At 38.8% G+C, this 19,886-nt stretch overlaps 1 protein-coding gene across 1 annotated transcript in view; it reads left to right on the top strand.

Moving 5' to 3' along the window:
- Positions 1–2,643: 2,643 nt before the first annotated feature.
- The window catches only part of NOX3 (NADPH oxidase 3), a 650,715-nt gene continuing 633,472 nt past the window's right edge, over positions 2,644–19,886 (top strand). The window contains exons 1-4 of the mRNA XM_044063461.1: positions 2,644–2,753; positions 18,868–19,010; positions 19,499–19,594; positions 19,706–19,816. Of these exons, the coding sequence (XP_043919396.1) occupies positions 18,966–19,010; positions 19,499–19,594; positions 19,706–19,816 (252 nt within the window). The 5' untranslated portion in view covers positions 2,644–2,753; positions 18,868–18,965. The remainder of the gene's footprint in view (positions 2,754–18,867; positions 19,011–19,498; positions 19,595–19,705; positions 19,817–19,886) is intronic.

Genomic DNA, 19,886 nt, shown 5'->3' with positions numbered 1-19,886 from the left:
GCCATGTTGCCTGACCTACGTCATATGGAACATCCTCTTTGTCCACGCATTTTTATTCTCCCCCCTGTGTCCTTCTGATCATCTTCTGACAGTTGTGATATGTCGTCTTCAGACATCTGGGGTTCTTGGGGTAGGAAGTTTGGTATACACAGTAATCATCTGTGCTCCCTTTTCTGCTGTGCATTGCAGTGCACTGCTAGATGTGTCCAGACATCTGAATCTGGATTTCAGCATGCCAGACACATGCTCAATGGTGTTTCATGTCATGGTGTGTGATCTGTTGTATGTGTCTTCAGCAGGGTTTTATAAGGCATCATCAGCCACAGCTCCAGTGAATAACTGCAGTCATCTGTATGGGGGAGAAGATAACACATATGTTGTCATCATACTGTTTACAGGTCTGGATTCTTATTACATCATAGTTATGGTCTTGTACTTACTAAGTAGTAGTCCCTCAGGGACATCACAGTGTTAAAAAGCAGCCCGCAGACCACTTTCCCTCTATATATCAGTATCATAGACATGACCAGAGTGTGTTGCCATGATACTAGTAATGAGGCCATTTGCTGAGTACACTACCTGGCAACTGAGTGACAGCTACCCCTTTCTATTCTGTACAGTTCTGCATGAGGTACAGTGCGGTTTTAATAGGAATGAGGGAGCAGTTTATTGCACATAAGATACTGGGGAAGTTAGCTATGGCATAGAATTGTAGCACAGTCATTCTTTGCTCCATGACTGTAGATGGGAAGTGAATGCACTCATCCACACTGTTGCATATTGTGCCAGGAAATGCAAAAGAATGCAACTGGCAGCTGTCTGATAGTATGTCCTATATGGCACTGAAATGTCTCAGACTCCAGTATACCTAGACTCTCAAACTACAAGCATACACGTGTGGGGAGCACATCCTGCGCACAGCCTGCACCAGCTCTTTGTCAAATCAGTACTTGTCAATTATTTCCTGATCAGACAGATGGCTTAGATGTAGCCTGGCTCAGTGTCTAGCTGGCTGCCTCCTAGGATACAATTGCATATCTTCCTGTATAGCTTGCAGTACCCCATCCCACTGTAATTCATTAAATGATGGTTGCATTTTTTTAAGCAATGCTGCAGATTCTGCATGATTCTTAAATGATCTGATTACTCTCATGGTGTATAAATGCAGCACAGTTGTCGGTGAAGCACTTTGTCATATTTAAGTTGTGTTGGGCATGAACACTGTTTTTTTGGAATCTGATGGGAATGCGAGGAGTCTGTAATTATCCTATGCTGAATAGATAATTACTTAGTCATGTTTTAGTGTTCATTACAGAATTGCATCTGCCAATGGTGCACTAAAGTACTCCAACAGCATGCTGTGCTGTCTTAAACATTACTTTGGAATCTGGCCTGTAGTCTCTACTTTGTCTACACCAACATTATGACTGAATGCTTTATTATCTTTAATTTCCTAAACTGTACTTTTAATGACCTTCTTTATATATATATATATATATATATATATATATATATATATATATATATGGAATCACTACTTAATACCGAAACTACACAATCCCGAAGCCTACATTACCGAGACTAAAATCCCTAAACCACACATTACCGACATTTTAAAAGCGCGAAATTCAAAATTGCGAAAGTGCTACATACATACAGCACACACACAAACATATACACAGCCTCCCCCCATAACCAAACAAACCACCCTACAGTAAAGATAAGCAGGGCTTTGCCCCTGCACCCATATGGGGGCTGTGCCCCCCACCCCCCGACTTTAATATTCCATCTCTGAGATTGCACAGACATACACACAAGGCAAACTCACACCCACACATTATAGCCCCTCACACACACACACACACACACACTAAAGCCCCTCACAAACACACTTACACACACATACTTACCTGAACCGCAACACCAGAAGTGCTAACTCAAAATCCCTTACCTTTGGGATTTTGAATTTCGCTTCTGGTCTTTCGGTAATGTGCTTCGGCTACATGGTCTCGAGCTTTTGAAATTCGAGATTTCAAAAGTTCGGGATTTAGTAGTGTTCCCATATATATATATATATATATATATATATATATAGATCTGTGTGTGCATGTTTTAAGTGTGTGCATTTATATATATATATATATATATATATATATATATATATATATATATATAGATAGATAGATAGATAGATATAGCTATATATATATATATATATATATATATATATATATATATATATACGTGTGTGTGTGTGTCTATGTATAGCACAGAAACATTTGTTAGGCAACTACTGTATGTAATCACTGAGCAGTATCTGTTCTCTCTCCATTAGCAAAAGGCTTTAAGTTTTTCCTCATGAAATCCTCCACTTTTGCACGCACACACACACACACACACACACACACACACACACACACACACACACACATGTTCTGTTTTATGAGACTTTTGATCATGATGTTTGTTAATTTTTTTAGGTTTAAAATGCATCCTTTCTTTTGACTTTATTCACTTTAAAGGTAAGCAATAATAAAATATCACTTAGCACACAAATATTTTTCTTGAAGAATGTGATAGTTATGGAATGGCCTTATTGTTTCAGTAATAAAGTTATTTTCTTTTTACCAGAGGCAATGGTGCATTTTCAGAGTCTTTTAACTGAATTTGAATCCTGGCCATTGCTAGTAGAGGGGGATTGGATGCTTCTGAGTGGTTATGCGGAGGCTGGCTGCCTAACAAATTTTTGTATGGTAAGGTTTTAAAGAACACACAAGGATTACCTGACAGTCAAGCTACACAGAAACTAGTGACTTGTTTCCACTAGTGGAAATATTTAATTTTCATTCAAGGTACTAATAAGCCCTAAATTAATATAGATTATGTATGTCTTTGTCAAGAATGAGTAAAAAATATGAACCGTGAGAGTTCAGGCTATATATCTGCATTGTAATACATCTGGCCATGATGTGTGCTTGTATCTGCCTGTAAAATATCATACACCATTACTGGGAACCATATGTATGTATGTCAGAAGGCAGCATAGCATATTTTCCCAGGTGTGTGGAGAGGGGTCCTACTCCCATAGAAGACGGCACACATGACATTTACATTAATTCTGTATTGTATGTATGCTATATGCTACAATCCTGTTTGTTCACACAGATTACATATCACTCCCCAGTGTGAGTGTGCATGTGTATATGTGCATGCCCGCACACGCGCATATGTGTGTGTGTGTGTGTGTGTGTGTGTGTGTGTGTGTGTGTGTGTGTGTGTGTGTGTGTGTGTGTGTGTGTGTGTGTGTGTGTGTGTGTGTGTGTGTGTGTGTGTGTGTGTGTGTGTGTGTGTGTGTGTGTGTGTGTGTGTGTGTGTGTGTGTGCAGGGTAAGCATTAAATAACAGACCACCCAAGGGTGTTTTGAGGATTTTCTCCACAGGCAGATGGCCTCTGCATTAGTGCAAAGTCCACTATTGCCCTATTATTCCTATAATACCTATCCTAGAGGGCATTATTAATAATGTCTTTTGGCTTTTCCCAGTTAGGGATCACCACAGCAGATCACCGATCCGCTTATGATTGCCAGTAGAGCTTTATGGTGTCAAGTTGCCAGCCTGGCACCAAACCTTCAAGGAACACATACCCACTCATGAACGCCCCTACCTGCATGTCTTTATAGTTCACTTGACCATGGGGAGGACAGGGAGACTCTGCACAGAAGGCACTCCAGCCAAAAATTGAAGCCGAGAGTCTCTTGCTTTGTGGCGAGAGTGCTAACCGCTGCACCACCGCGGCCGTTATCCTAGTGGGCATTATTACTACTAGGAAATGGCATCTATGTTTTTTTTCTTTTTTTTTCCATGCTTTTCCTTTCATTTAAATCATGCTTTTATTACATAGTTTTTTTGTTTGTTTTTTGAAAAAGTGATCCCTTTCCTTGTTTTTATTTTCTTCTTTTAGAAATTGTAGCAAGTAGTCTGTGAATATGTATTTAACTGCAGATCTGAATGTGCATATGTGCATGTGTGTATTTGTGTCTGTTTGTCTGTCTGTGTATTGTGCTTTTTAACTTATTCCAGAAAGCATAATTTGGCAGTGTGGCATCTTTCTGACTGGAGCTGTGACATTCTGTTTGCATTTTATCACGCGGAGTGTGTATTTTAACAGTACAGTGCTAAGCAAACTTTATTTTGAATGATCGATTTGTCAGGTAACGAGTCGTGCACTTTGAGGGAACTTAAGAATGACCATAACATCAGGGTTATGAAACCTGATAAGGGTGGGGGGTAGTTATATATAATGCTCTGGAGTATGTGGCCAAAATTTTGAGATTTTGCAGACATCTGGGAATTATGAAACAGTATCTATAAACGAAATACATGTTGTGTACAAGCGCATTGGCATGTTTTTGGAGGAGTTTCTATTGGATAATCGCATAACTACTGAAATTTATAATTTCCTTAAGGTTGAACATCCTATTATGGCTACAATTGTGGGCATACCTAAGATACACAAGAGCATCACCAACCCACCCTTTCAGCCCATTGTATCAGGTAGTCATTCTAATACATTTCTGTTCGGTGTTGCCATTGACAAGTGGTTAAAGCACATTTATGGGAAAATTCCACATATGGTAAAAGATTCTTGGGAATTTCTAAGTAGCCTTACCCCCAGTCTTTGGAAGGAAGGGCTTTATTACATCACTATAGATATAATTCATTTATTTTCATGCATACATAAGGAATTGGGATTAGATGGCTTTTGTAATAACATTAGACAGTATGCTTGCTTTGAATGGAATTTATTACCCTTATTACGGAGTGCATGTCATTGGTGTTAAATTACAACTTTATTTACTATGAGGGGGAGTATTATTGGCAAACCAGGGGTGTGGCCATGGGGGCAGTTTGTGCCGCCATGTTTGCTAACTTGGTTATGCTTGATTGGGAGAACCAACATGTCTTCAAGAGTAAATATTATAAACACATTAGATATTACTCCAGATTTTTGGATGACATCTTTGTTTTATGGGACGGTTCCTATGAACTATTCGAAGAATTTATGAAGTATATTAAAAACTCTACCTCATTTTTACGATTAACATACACTTGCAACTCTGTGGGAATTGCATATTTAGACACCTATATTTCTAATAGTAACCAAGGATTTAAGTCAAATATACACAGAAAGGAGACTTTCTCCAATAGTTACTTAGAATATACTAGTAATCATGCTAGGAAATTGATGAAGAACATCTATAAAGGGCAATGCATAAGAGCAGCCCGTATGACATCACAATATTCCGAGATGATAGAAGAAATGGAATTTATTTGGACCCTGCTTAGGCAGAGGAGATATCCTGTACATATGCTAGATGATGTTAGGAAGTATGTCATCAGTGAATGGGTAAAAAAATTTCCACCCATTTTGGGAAGGCCATTACTTAAGGTAACATCTCCTGACACTGTTAACAATGAAACAGATTATCAAACAGCCTGTATTTTAGAGTATTCCGTTTATGTTAATCATGAGAAGCAAATAATGATGAATAAATGGAATATATTATTGGCATATAATGACATAAGGGATGTAGTAGGACCTGCACCATTATTTGTTCACAAGATGGGCAGTAATATAAAAAGGAAGTTGGAACAGAATTGTATTATGATGTTGAATGACCATCGTGAAAAACACACTAGAAAATGTGGACATTGTAGGCAATGTTATGCTATAATGGAGGACTAGGGTATCACCCTTGAAAATATTAACAAAACTAAGATTACTTTTATGCAGGGGAACTGTAATTCAAAATATGTTGTTTATATGGCAAAGTGCATGGTTTGTCCATGTTATTACATAGGCAAAATGAAGAGAAGTCTCAAAAATAGAATTTATGATCATATGTATAATATTAAATCGAAAGACAAGATCAATGCTTTATACAGACATCTGAAATTGAAGAGGGATAGGCATATGTTCAAGTTTGCAATTTTAGAACAAATTAAAATTGGCCCGAGGGGGTGTAATTATAAAGCATTGTTGGGATATAAGGAGACCAAATGGCAATTGCTGATTGATGCCCTAACTACACCGGGGCTGAATGATCACATTACAATTAAGCCCATACTACAATTACAGGTCTAGGCAGTTATTGGGTTTTGATTGTATAGTTTAATACACTGTTTAAACGTTATACAGTATGTAGGGAGATGTATTTTGGACATGTTATAATTTTGATTTGTTTTTTTGAATGTAATTTTTTTTTAAATGTATTTTTTATATATGTATTTTATATATATATATATATATATATATATATATATATATATTTTTTTTTTTTTTTTTTTTTTTAAGGTATGTGCAGTATTTCATTTGTCTGACACAATGATAGGGAATTGTTTTAGATATGACAATGATACATAGTATTTTAACATATATATTTTTTCATGCAATTTTTTATTGAATGTATTACATACATAAAAAAGATTTTTTGTATGCACACAGTTGTTTTTAGAAAAATAATGTAGTATTTCCTAGTGGAATTATCTGCTTAGGCAATTTTATATAGGACGTGCTTGTTACTTTAAATATGTTGTACGTTTTTAATGAATTAATTTTGGCACCTAAAGGGAGTATATAAAAACACTAATTACTGATTTGAAAGTATTCTGATGAAGTCCAGAATACTGTGAATGAAAGCCCTTAATAAATTGTGTTTACAATAAAAAAGACTGAAGTTTTATTTGTGGGTGCTACTTTATCCATCAGTTGGGTCCGTTGACTTTTTGGCGTGATTGTGCTTCACTGATTTTTCTTTGGTTGTTTTTATGCCTACTGTGGTTATTTTGTAAATGTTAGCTTTGACAACTAATCAAAATTACTGTTGGTTAAATGGTACTGTAGTCAAACCTGCTTTGGACAACTTCAGCACTGTGGTTTGATTACTGTTTTGTTACATCTGTGTGACCATGGTTAATATATACAGGTAAGAGGGTGTGGGATCAGAATCAAACATAAAGCATGTTTTGTATTTTATTTATGCAATGTGCTTTTTATGTTCAGGTACATGCAGTTAGGGTTTTGGTTTGACTTACTGGAAAAGGAAGGCATGTGTTTTCCTTCTGCAATCAGTGTTGATTCAGTCAGTTTCTTTGTCAGTCTTGTGCATAGTCAATATTCCATCATTAATGAAGTGTGTATGGCATACTAATGCACACACACACACACACACACACACACACACACACACACACGCACGCACACACACACACACACACACACACACACACACACACACACACACACACACAAACCCTTGGTTGTTATGGATGCAGTCATCACATCTAAAACTCTTTGTCTGTAACTCTTTTCTGATACGAAAAGAGAGCCCTGTGTCAGAAAAGGTTAGGGAAAACACAGAAGTAAAACTTTGTTTTATAAAGCTTTAAATGCCCAGAATAAAACAAAATAAAATGTGCTTGCTTCAGCTTTAAAGAATTATTTAAACAGAGGCTTGTCTCCAATCCAGCGGTTATAAAATGTTACCCTTATGCTGGGCATATTGGAACATCTCATTGATTTTGACTTCTCCCTCACAATGTTCATTTGTTTGTTCTTTGTTCATTACACATTGATCACTTATTGTCTTTGGCTTTTTCTAGCAAAAGCAGCACCCACAGCTCCAAGTTCCTCTTTATCAGCTATGTTTTAAGTAATACTGTCTTCTACACGTTTTGGTTTTGCCTTTGTGCTAACAGTTTCTACAGCTACAGTGTGTCTACTTGAAAAAGCTCACATTGTAAAAAAAAAATCTCAGTCCTCCAGATACACCCAACCCTATTTCTTCATATTAGGTTTTTATGGCCTGAGGGAATGCTAGACTCAGGCCCCAAATAACCACTTATTTATCACTATTCCCTTTAGTTTATTAGCTTTGTGTGTGTGCGTGGATTCACTTGATAATATCAAAATACTGAAATATCGAATTTCAGTATCTCGAGACTATAAAGCCGAAAACCAAAACTGTGAAATTCAAAACCGCGAACAGCAACAAAACACTACACCACACATACAAATACTCCTACCTCCCTGACACTACAACAAAGCAAAACAACACACACGAACACAACAAAACAAACACACCTACCCTTCCTATAAGCTGCCCCCCCACCCTCACTACTTATATATATACTAACTCCGAGGTCACACTAAACACCGAAAGACAGAAAACCCACCACCACACATTCTACACCCCCCTTGCACAAACACACATCACATGCATACAAACACCACCACTCTCAACACTGACACACTCACACTCTTACCTACCTACCCTAACCGACACCTAAAGCTCTCCAACACACTCACAAACACACAAACCCTCCCCAAAACCCTTAAAAAACAAAACACTTACCTAACGTGCAATCAGTACCACAGGTTCGACATTTCCGGGTTCGATATTCTGCAGTTTCGCGGAACTGCAGATTCGACAATTTGGTCTTGAGATACTGAAATTCGACATTTCAGTATTTTGACATTCCAAAGTGAACCCACGTATGTCTGTCTGCATGTCTCTCACACACAGACAGATACACACACACACACACACACACACACACACACACACACACACACACACACACACACACACACACACACGCACACACACATATACAAGTACACAAGCACAGCACTGACATATCAAATCTGCAGTAATTTGGCCAAGGACCTGTCATTCATACTTGACGGGATGTATACATGCATGTTAGAAAGAGTGTTTATCCCCTACATGGTTCAGACAGAAGGCCAGTATAGTACAGCTGGCAAACCTCGGTGTAAGTCCTGCCCTGTACATGTGTTTTTCAAGTGCTGGTGGGTCTCGCACCACTGTGGTGCTACCAGTAACATTCACATTGCAATGGGACATGCTCTTCATTGAGTCTTATAGCTACAGCTACAGTTTAGTACTCTGCATGTCTATTTGATACTAATGTCCTATGCATTTGTAGTTGTCTTTCCACCTGTAGATGCCGACACTGGTGGGATTCATGATGGTTACCATAAAGTGTACACTATGTGTACACTTTAGATAACATTTTTATATAACATAGTTTCTTCCTACAAATACTTCAAAGGACAATACTACTTTTATCTGGTGATATTTCACCCTAAACCAGGCCCTTGCCTACAGCACTCTAACCATACTTATACAGCACCCCCCCCAGCCAACTGCCTCACAAATAACTCATTATGATCACAAGCCTCCAAAAATCTTTTTTGTCAATGAATATACAAACCATTGTCAATAAAAGCACCTTACTTCATGCCTGGATTTCTCAATATAACCCAGATATATTTGCCCTATCTGAGACATGACTATAACCACATATTGCAAACTGTGAAAGTCTCTCCCCTGGTTATAATATTCTTCGACTGGATAGAAGTAAAAAAAGGGTGGAGGAGTAGCTATACTCTACTCTGACCAGCTCTCTCTCCCTTCTCAATAGCTATCGCTGATTTCTGTCCTAGCGAAATACTTATAGCAACCTGTAACCTAAATCAGCACAAAAACTTGTCATTGCAGCAATCTACATACCCCAGGTAAAAACATTCCCATACTTGAGCAGTTTCTTTCTTGGATTTCTATATCCATTCCCTATGAAACCATCATCTTTGGGGATATGAATATTGACTGGAACCTTGTTAATACTGCCACCCCTAGCTACTCTATAAACCTTTATGGCTTTACCCAGCTGATCACCTCGCCCACGCACTGGCAAAATAATTCCCAGAACGGCTCGGTCATTGACTGGATATTAGTATCCACCCCCAGTGCTATCATAACCCTTCCACCCCACCCAGCTCCCTTAGTGACCACCTCCCTACCTCAGTAGTAAGACACTGTCCCAATCTTAACAAGAGCCACCAATACAAACAGTCTTGTAACCCTAAAACTACAACCCTGTCTCCCTAAATGAATTACTGTCCACTGTAAACTGGTCATTCATACAAACATTACCCCTTGATGAGGCTGTCCAATGCTTCAACAATATATTCCTAGAAACAGTTAACACCCTGGCTCCCAGTAGAAAAATTAGGCTAAAATGTAATTATGCACCATGGATAAACCAGGCAACTTGACCCCTTATCAACAACAGAAACAGTGCCTGGAGAGCATGGGAAAAAATAACAACTCAACTTTCCACCTGAACTTATATAAACAGCTTCACAACCAAACAAAAAAGCAAGTCCTACTGGACAAAAAATTTCTATCAAAAATCTCTGAGCAACCCACATTCCAACCCAAAGAAATTCAGGCACTCGGTAAACAAATTACTATCTCCAGGGAACCCCTCTTCACCAAACCCCTTCCCTAGCAAACCTTCTAGCAAAATTGCAACTCTACTTAACAAATTTTTCATCAAAACAATAGAAAAGCTTAATAAACTAGACACTCTTGATATTAAGAATCAACCTCCCACCTCATTTTTTCCCTCATTCTCCCTAGCAATCGTAGCAACTTCCTTCATCAGATCACTTCTTAACAAACTCAATCCCTTTTCCCCATCAGCCGACAAACTCCTTTCATTATTTCTCAAACATGCAGCTAGATCTGTAGCATACCCTGTATCTATACTTATCAATAGCTCCTTCCAAGAAAATACAGTACCAGATAGCTGGAAAAAATTCTTCATAATACCCCTCCACAAGGGAGGAAACTCTACAGAACCCTCAAATTACAGGCCTATTGTCATATTATCCCCCTTATCCAAGATACTGGAAAAATGTATACCTAGACAAATACTAAACCACCTCTTACAGGCAAACTTAATTGCACCCACACAGCACAGTGTCCAACCTCGCACAGTACTACCACTGCTTCCCTATCTTTCACATACATTATTGCCCAAGTCAGAGATAATAATAAACTCATATCAGCTCTATTCCTCAACCCATCCAAAGCATTTGATATTGTTTCCAATCCCATCCTCCTAAATCAACTTTCCAACCTAGAGCTCTCTACCTCCACTACCTCCAGGTTTAACAGCTACCTCTTAAACAGATATCAGTCCGTTAGATGGTAAAATCCTTCTCCCATTTCCATCTTGTTAAGACCATGGTTCCCCAGTGCTCTGTCCTGGGCTCCCTACTTTTTAATATATTTACAAATAACCTCCTTGTCTCCTGCCCCCACTCTACCTTAATACAGTGTGCAAATGATTCCACAACACCTCTGACAGTATACAAAATCTCCACATTGTCACTCAGCAATCTCTGCACCTAGTAGAACAATGACTAACTGAAAACAACCTGCTTCTCAACCCCAAAAAGACCAAGCTTCTCCTTTTCCTTCCAAAAAACCTCAATCCAGCTAAAGACAACTTCACCATCTCATCCTTAGGTAATACAATTATCACCACCGACTCAAACACCAAATTGCTTGGTGTTACTATAGACGGCCATTTAAAATTCAACCTACATATCTTAAACTGGATCAAAAAGTTAAATCAAAAACTAGGTCTTCTATACTGCAACAACAAATATATACCTGACAAATCTAGACCTATACTGGCTCAAACATTTATTACTAACCACCAAAATTATCTCTTAACCAAACTAGAAACCACCTATAACAAGACAGACAGATTTGCAGCCACTTATAGCTACAAATCCCATCATTGTATATCCCTGAAAAGCTTAAGATGACCTGAGTTCCCCCAAGTGGTTCAAATATCACAACTACAAATTGCACACAGCATCATTAATAGCCTCAACTCCTGCCCTGCCCTTACATCCATACTTCCACTCTACACACCCAATCGTGACCTCAGAAGCACAAAACAAAACCTACTTCAGGTGACCAATCCAAACAAAAATATTGGAAAAATACTTTACAGTCATTCAATTGCATACTGATGGAACAAACTTCCATTGCCCCTTCGCTCAACTACCAATTCAAAAAGCAACTTAAAATTCATTTCCAACATGCATGGATCGGTACTTGTCAGGAAATAACCGAAGGAAATTTTCTTCTTCTCTCGATTAACATATCTGCCTGGTATTTCCTATCTAACTGTCTACACATATTACTCTCTCTCTCTCTGCAGTTAATACCTATACTATTAAATGCATCTTTAATGTACTGTGTCATGATGTTACTCTGAACTATATATTACATATTAAAACATATTTTTTATTTTAAGGGATTGCCATATTTCGTTGTATATAACTTAATGCTAACCAAATTTCTCAAACATATTGCTGCTGCATTCTCAAAATACTGTACTTTTGCCTTGTAAATATTGCTGTTATATATTTCTGTTTCTCTGTTTTTGTACTAAGTATCTTACAACCTGACCCGTGGTAGTGGTGCTGCGGTAGCTTTGTCGCCTCACAGCAAGACGTTGTCACGTTCAATTCTCAGCTAGAGCGTCTTCTGTGTGGAGTCATGCGTGAATGGGCATGACTTCGTTGAAGGTTGTGTGTCAGGGCTGGTAACTCGGCACGTCAAAATCCACTACCAAACATTAGCGGACCGGAGTTCTGCTGTGGCGACCCCTAACTGGGATAAGCCGAAAGACACAACAACAACTTTCCTGGAACTTTTCTCCTTGGGTCTCTGCTGAAGAAGGGCTCTCTGGGCCCAGTCGGACTAACCCAGTTAACAAATGTAAAAAATAAAATAAATAAATAATTTTCTGAGTGAAATAGACAGCAGAAGCATTGTGGTAGGGCTGTTCTTGAATTCACAAAAGTTACTTCAAGGTGTACACCTGGTGTTAACCCTCATGCTGCCCCAGTTGTTTGCAACTGACAACTGCTGTTTGAGAGTTGCCAGAGATGTGGGCCCCTGCTTTTAATCAAAGTATACTAAAATAGAAGGTATCAAGGTTATGAATTATTTTTGAACAAATTAATTATTAGTGAAGCAATTTATTTGAATTAGTTTATTTTAGTCACAATATTTTTCATAGTTATCATAGGAGATTACTAGGCTATCGAACCAGAGATCATTTCAAGCCTATCCGTTTCATCCCAATGTAATGCCATAGAAATGTTGGTTAATACCCAAGATTGCATTTAGTAATGACTGCCCTTGTCCAGGATGGTTGTGGGCACTATTCCCAGTAAGAATATATAGTGCTCCATCCACTCATCCAGGTTCCTTTTGAATTGTGTCACAGAGCTGCTCTATTTCTCATGAATAGATAGCCTATTCCAAAGACACGGCAGTCGCTGAGAGATAAATCTGTCCCTCCAGCATGTCCTATTTAAGTCACAGGCCATACTTAGATCCCTGGAATGGGTAGCCCTAGTCCTGTTTGATTTACGGATATGCAGCAAGTTCATTAGGTTTGAGTCTGAGATTGCTCTGTAAGCCAGGCATAAGTCTCCCCTAAGAAGTCTATATGATACATAGTAAAGTGACAGGGACTTTAATCAGTCTGTGTAAGGCACATGCTGAAGTCCCTTGATCTTCTTTGTTAGAAATCTCTGAGGTCCCTCTAATTGCTGCAGGTGCTTTGTACAGTACATGCTGAATGGGGTGTTATATTCAATTATGGGGAGGATTAGTACTGAGTATAGTGGGGTAATAACCTCTTTTGCTCTTGAGGCGATGCCTTTACTAATCATGTGTGCTATGTAGAAAGCCTTCCTTAGTACAGTAGACACATGGAGGTCAAACTTAAGTTTGTGGTCCACTTGTAAACCCAAGTCTCTTACCACTTCATGGGTACTTAGGGTACTGTTGTTGATTTCATAGTGTGAGGGGACATTGTACTGAAGGGAATGATGATGCATTTCTTTGCATTCAGTTTGAGACCATGGCTAAGACACCAATCACTGGTCTGCATAAGACCCTCTTAGAGTATGCTGACATCATTTGGGGATTCAATAATTGCACCCAGTTTGCAGTCATCTGCAAACTTGGTCAGCCACAACCCCTTAGTTTTCACCTGAACTTCTGAGAAGTTATACCAAACAGTAGGTGGCACAGCACTGACCCCTGTGGCACCTGCTGGTAACAGGTCTGCTGATTTATGTGGAGTTGCCCACTTTGATAGTGTGTGACCGGTTTGTGAGCCATTTAGCAACATATCTTACAACAAAAGGGTTTATATTCACTTTGCTGTGTTTATCGGTAATGCCCGAGTGTAGGATTGTATCAAAAGCCTTTGCAAGTTGAGGTATGCTGTGTGCACAGATTTGCCCTCCTCAATCGGTCACATTTTCAAACAAATCAACAAGATTTAACAGGCAGGATCTGTCCTTGACAAAGCCGAATTGAGTAGGAGCCAGGGTTTGGAGGTCACCTATGTCTTTATTTATGAGGTCCATGATGATACATTCAGTAGCCTTACAGATGAGGCTAGTCAGGCTTATGGGTCTGTAATTCACTGGGTCTGTTGCTAGGCCACCTTTGTGGAGGGAATAACTGTTGCAGTTCTCCATTCCGCAGGAACAAAGCCTGTGGTTAGACTATGATTGGAAAGGGTACTTAATGGTGATGCTAGTTCATGGTTTAGCCTGCTTAGAAGACAGCCTGGGATGGTGTCTGGTCTCATAGAGACTGTGTTTTTTGCCTTGGACAAGACTTTGATGACCTGTTCTTCAGATATGGGGAGGAGGGGTAGTTTGGGGCAAGGTTTATGATAGATTTGGAGGGGATAGGGGGTGAAATTTTCACCAGACCTATCCACTATCAGGTTTGCTATCTATGGGGTCGATGTGTGTGATACTGTTGGCTACTAGTTCTGTGCATGCTTAGGTCCTACCCTTTAGGTTATGTACGTAACTGTAAAAGGCCTTATGGTTATGCTTGGCTATACTTGCTAAGTTTTTCTCAAAGGAGCCCTTAGAGGATTTGACAAGTTGTCTTATTTGCCTGTTGAGGCTGAGGAGGGTGCTTTTCCATTGATGTGATCTTGTTTTTGTGTTCTTGGACAGCAATTTTTTGCATTTATTGTGAAGTTTGATGATGCTGGATGTCCACCATGGCAGCTTGTTTTTGTTTGGGGCTCTGGCTTTGATTCTTTCTGGTACAGCCAAGTCTATACACTTAAGCAAGTGCTTTAGTGTAAGCTTTGGTGTAACCACTTTCATCTGGGGAGTGGAGCTCAGAATGGGCTTATATCTTCATCTAGGAGGATATAGTTTGCCTTGATGAAGTTTTTTAGCCTAATTTCACCCTTTGTGAGTTCTGGTGTTAGTGCTGGCTCAAAGGTGACTGATTTGTAGTCAGATTTAACTAATCAGGGTCCGACAGTTGTGGTAGTGCATCCATGTAACATGTTAGTGAGGACTAGATCTAGTATGCTTGCTCCTCTTGTTAGGGTATGAACAATTTGTTCCAGGGCATTTCAGTTAACAAAGTCAAGGAACTTTTGCGCTAATGGGTTAGGGCTAGCATAGATTTCCCAGTTGATGATTAGATAATTGAAATCCCCAATAACCAGAGTGTTTGGTAATATTTGAATTGTCTCCAGTTTGGTCAGTTAGGGGGATCTATAACTGGCTATGACTTTACTATGATGGTCTTATCCACCGTAACCTGAACTTGGAGTAACTCTGTGAAGTTGTCCTGTCTAACTAGATGGGAGGTGAATTTATATCTAATATAGATAGAAACAACACATCCTTTGGTACTCACATGTTCATTTTGCAGTCTGAAGATGTGTAAGGCATTGTATCCTTGTAAGGCTGGCGTACTCTCTGAGGCCTTGAACTAGGTTTCTGTGACTGCACAGACTTCTACATGTTCCAGTGATAGAAGTGCTTCCAGAGTGTGCAGTTTTTGGTTTACGACCTTAGTGTTTAGTAGCACGACCCTTATTTTGTTATGATTGGCAAATTTCACGTTGGTAAGTTTGTTTTCGAGACTTTGCCTAAAAAAGGCACTATGGTGGAGGCAAAAGCCTTTGCCAGCAGCCAAAAGCCTAGAGGTGCCAGATGCAAACCGTCTCTGGCAAACCAGTGAGGTTTGTCGACCATGGCTTCCCAGGCTGACAGGAACTGAATCCTGTTTGAATTACATGAAAAACTAAGCCAGATATTGAAATCAATCATTTTTTTATACTGTGGCATCATTCTAGGTGAGGGTAGTATGCTGCTCAAGGCTAGGGATATACCTGCCTGGGACATGTACTCAGGGAGCTCAATCTTGTCACTCTTCATATAGTCCAGTGAGGTACGTCTCAGGTCATTCACTCCAACATGAAATATGACACAGTCATAATGGTACTTGGTGCTGAGAGAGTGCATGCATGATCTGACTAATCCTGGCACCGAACAGGCAGCTCACTGTGACTTTCTCTTTGTCCAACCTGGTGAGGAGAACATCTGTGTGTCTCACTTTTTAGATTCCAATGACTAGAAAATTTGTTTTTTGAGTGTTACACCTTACAGGCTTGGTAGGTGAGACAATGATGTTGCTATGTTTCATGGGTGCTGTGGGATCTGTGTTAGTTGTAGCAGTCCTGTGTTTTGGAGGTCTCTGGTGTCTTAGTAGGTATTTTTGAGAGAACCTCCAAGTATGTTGATTTTTGTGTTGGATGTGTACTATGAGCATATGTAGTGGTGAGAGGGTTGAGTGTGAGAGAGTATGGATTCAAGATTCTTGGTGTAGATACATCTCTCACACTCTGTACTAGAGTGAGTTATTAGTAGAGGGTTGTCGGTGTACACGAGGCAGTTGCTACACTGCCTCAAGACACCCATGTCAACAAGGTTGGCAGGAGAATCAAGGGTGGTCCAATCATCTGTAGTGCTAGATTGAAGGCTGTTGTCTCTAGACGGGCTTTTCAGGATCGATCAAGGAGGAGCGTAATGGATGAATATTATGGACATTACTATTTTTTTTGGTAATTTAATAGGTTGTAGCTCACTAGCAGTATTTCTTTGACTGGGAAAGTACTAAGGATGAGGACTATAGTAATGTGTTACAGCTGTAGCTAAGGGAAAAACTGTTGAGTTAATCTGTCTGGCTATGGGGCACAATTGTGCTGCAGTGTGCAATGCTGCATGACATGCAAACAAAATACATCAGAAGCTAAAAACTTTAAAAAGGTTCAAAAGGACAAATGAGGATGCTTATTCCACGCTCTAGACCAACCACTCCTCACCAGACAGGTTCCAATCAGCACTATCCTCTCACTAGATTGCAGAAAGGCTCCTTCCAATACTAGATGGCCTGGAAAACATGCTCAAACAAACAGCTACTACAAACAGACCCAGATGCAGCAAACTTGTATCTGAACTATGCTACGGGTACTAGCTACCCTAGTTTCAGCAGGAACCACTAAAACATGTTTAACACAGCAAAAAAATTGCAGTGGAACACTAAAAACATGTTTAAAACAGCAGAAAATCAGCAAGGAAACTCTAATGAATGTTTTAAACAGCTAACAAATCAGTTATTGTAACACTGCTTAGTAGGAAAACCAGAGCAAGCAGAACAGATTGCTTTGCAACAGTGAAAAACATCAGCAAATACTTAAAAATAGTGAAAATAGCAAAAAGAGTTTCGTAAACAGTGAAAACAGTAATAAAATGTGATTTAACAGACACAGCAACACAAACAATTGTACTACAACAGTGTGGATTAGTACACACTATATAAATACAGTATTAAAGTAGGCAGCAGGCAATGAAAAAGTGCAGTAAGTAGTATAAATAAGCAAAAAAACAGGCAACTTATGATTTTCCTTTTTAAATAATCCCAATTCTTTTTGTAGGTTTTCTGAAGATGTCTCTTATTAAATAATAAAAGAGCTGAAAATATTCCACTCTGGTTTCATTGTTTGGAGAGACAAGGCAGTCATCTGACTTTATGATTTTTTTATACTCCCTTACCTGACAACTCCTTTCTGGTTATTCTTTCGATGGATGTATCTTTATCATGTGAGTATTTTTAACCTATTTGTTGACTGGGTAAACCTACTGGACAAATTGTTCTTTACAGAGGCAACCCCCAGGAGCATTGTCTGTATAAATGACTTATTCAATCACACAGTAGCAAAATGAAAGTGGAAGGACTCAAACCCAGTACCCTGCACACAGGAAGCAATTCATTCAGAGCTCAGAGCATTAGTCCTCTGTGTTATATGCCACACTAATCCACATGTGGATGAGGAGGTGACTATGTTTCCAGGATGGGTTCCCAGTGTTTAGAGCCAGTTGTGCTGTCATATATGTCCTCAGCTCTCATGTCATTTAGTACGTGTTCCCTTGTATATTACCTCTCCACTGTCATGCATCCTTCCTAATGTTTTTGTTTCCTTGCAGAAACATAATCATAAACATTCATCATACAATGCTGAAAAGCAAAGCCGGAGTCACTTTACATTCTTGGCCTTGCCATTTTTCATAATGCTTGGACATGTATGCCACCTCTTTTAAGGAATGGGGGCTATATCATCTACTTTTCAAATCACTACCATAGTGGCTGATTTCATGAGGCAAAATAAATCACACACCATGTATATTACTTCATATCAGTTGTAAGTTGTTAGCTCCAATATAGTGAATTATGTGTTTTCCTCAGCCCCCAGGCAGTTTGTTCACCTCCCTGATCTCAGTTTCTTTTTGCTTAGCTCCCTATACTTTCACCACTCTACCCCTGTTCCCCTTCTGTATGTTTCTTTGGTTTTGATGTGGCAGGGTTAGACAGGCAAACCTGTCTAATTATCAAACAAAATATTAAGTTCTGATCTTTTCATTAAGCCGCCATCCTCTGCCTGTATTAATATTGTTTACATCAGTATTCGCTTCATTGGCTTGCCTATTATTGTTTTCTGTTGATGTGTTAATGTCAGGAGATATCAGATTATTTAAATATTCTGTGAAATAATTTCACCTCATAACCAGGTGCTTAAAGAGGCACATGACGGCAGCTGCATCTTCAGACAACAGAGATCATTGTAGGGGGAAGGAAGACACTACCAGTTCAGTGCGGCACAGACACAATGGGATACTGGACTTGCAGTGAAGCGCTGGCAGTCTTTATATTAGTGAGTAGATGGTCTTTATTAAGTGTTAATAAACTAGCTTTTATTAGAAATGTAACACATATTGTAAAACTGTGCATGCTTTTATTTTCATCTGTAAAACTCACTACAAATGAATACAGTTCTTTCCTTTCCAAAAGGGATGAAAGTATTTTATACACATAGATTTATAAGCATACTAACTCTGAAAACCGCTGAAGCATTATTGTATAACTGCATTGCTTCAATTTCTGAACACATCACCTTTCCAGATAGACATTAAAACTGTTTATTTTTATTTTCTGCCATATTTTTGTGTGTTAAACTATACAAACTGTACTAGCTTTCATCAGTTTTAAAGTCTAGTACTGCAAGTTTTGACATCACACTTCCTACCAAGGCATTTTTCATTCATATTTATAGTAACTGTTTACGCAGCAAGTACTAATAGGTTACTTGACTTACCTTAGTTGTCATCAAGTTTTGTACTACTTTCTTTTTTCTTATTTCAGTTGACTTGGCTTGCAATGAATATTTGCATTTTTGTTGACACCTTCTTCTGGTTTGAAAATAGCAAGGCTTATAGTTACACTCGGGCGATGCTTAGGGTAAGGAGATATTTTAAACATAAGCAGTTTTAGATATAATATATTTCAGGACATTCTTTAAAAAATGTACATTATATGAAATATATATATATATTTTTTTCTGATCTTTAGTCATCCCTTGCATGGGCAAGAGCGTCAGCAGCATGTCTAAATTTTAACTGCATGCTGATTCTTTTACCTATCAGCCGCAACTTTATTTCTTTCCTAAGAAGAGCTTGCACAGTAAGTACAAACTTCGAATTCTTCTTACAAATATTCCATTTTTATTTAAAGTCACCCACTATACACCAGA

Source organism: Protopterus annectens, chromosome 1.part0 (assembly GCF_019279795.1).
Source record: "Protopterus annectens isolate FY-2018-M chromosome 1.part0, PAN1.0, whole genome shotgun sequence".
Taxonomy (NCBI): domain Eukaryota; kingdom Metazoa; phylum Chordata; order Ceratodontiformes; family Protopteridae; genus Protopterus; species Protopterus annectens.
The sequence above is the reverse complement of the archived record's forward strand: the minus strand, read 5'-3'. Positions and strand labels throughout refer to the sequence as shown.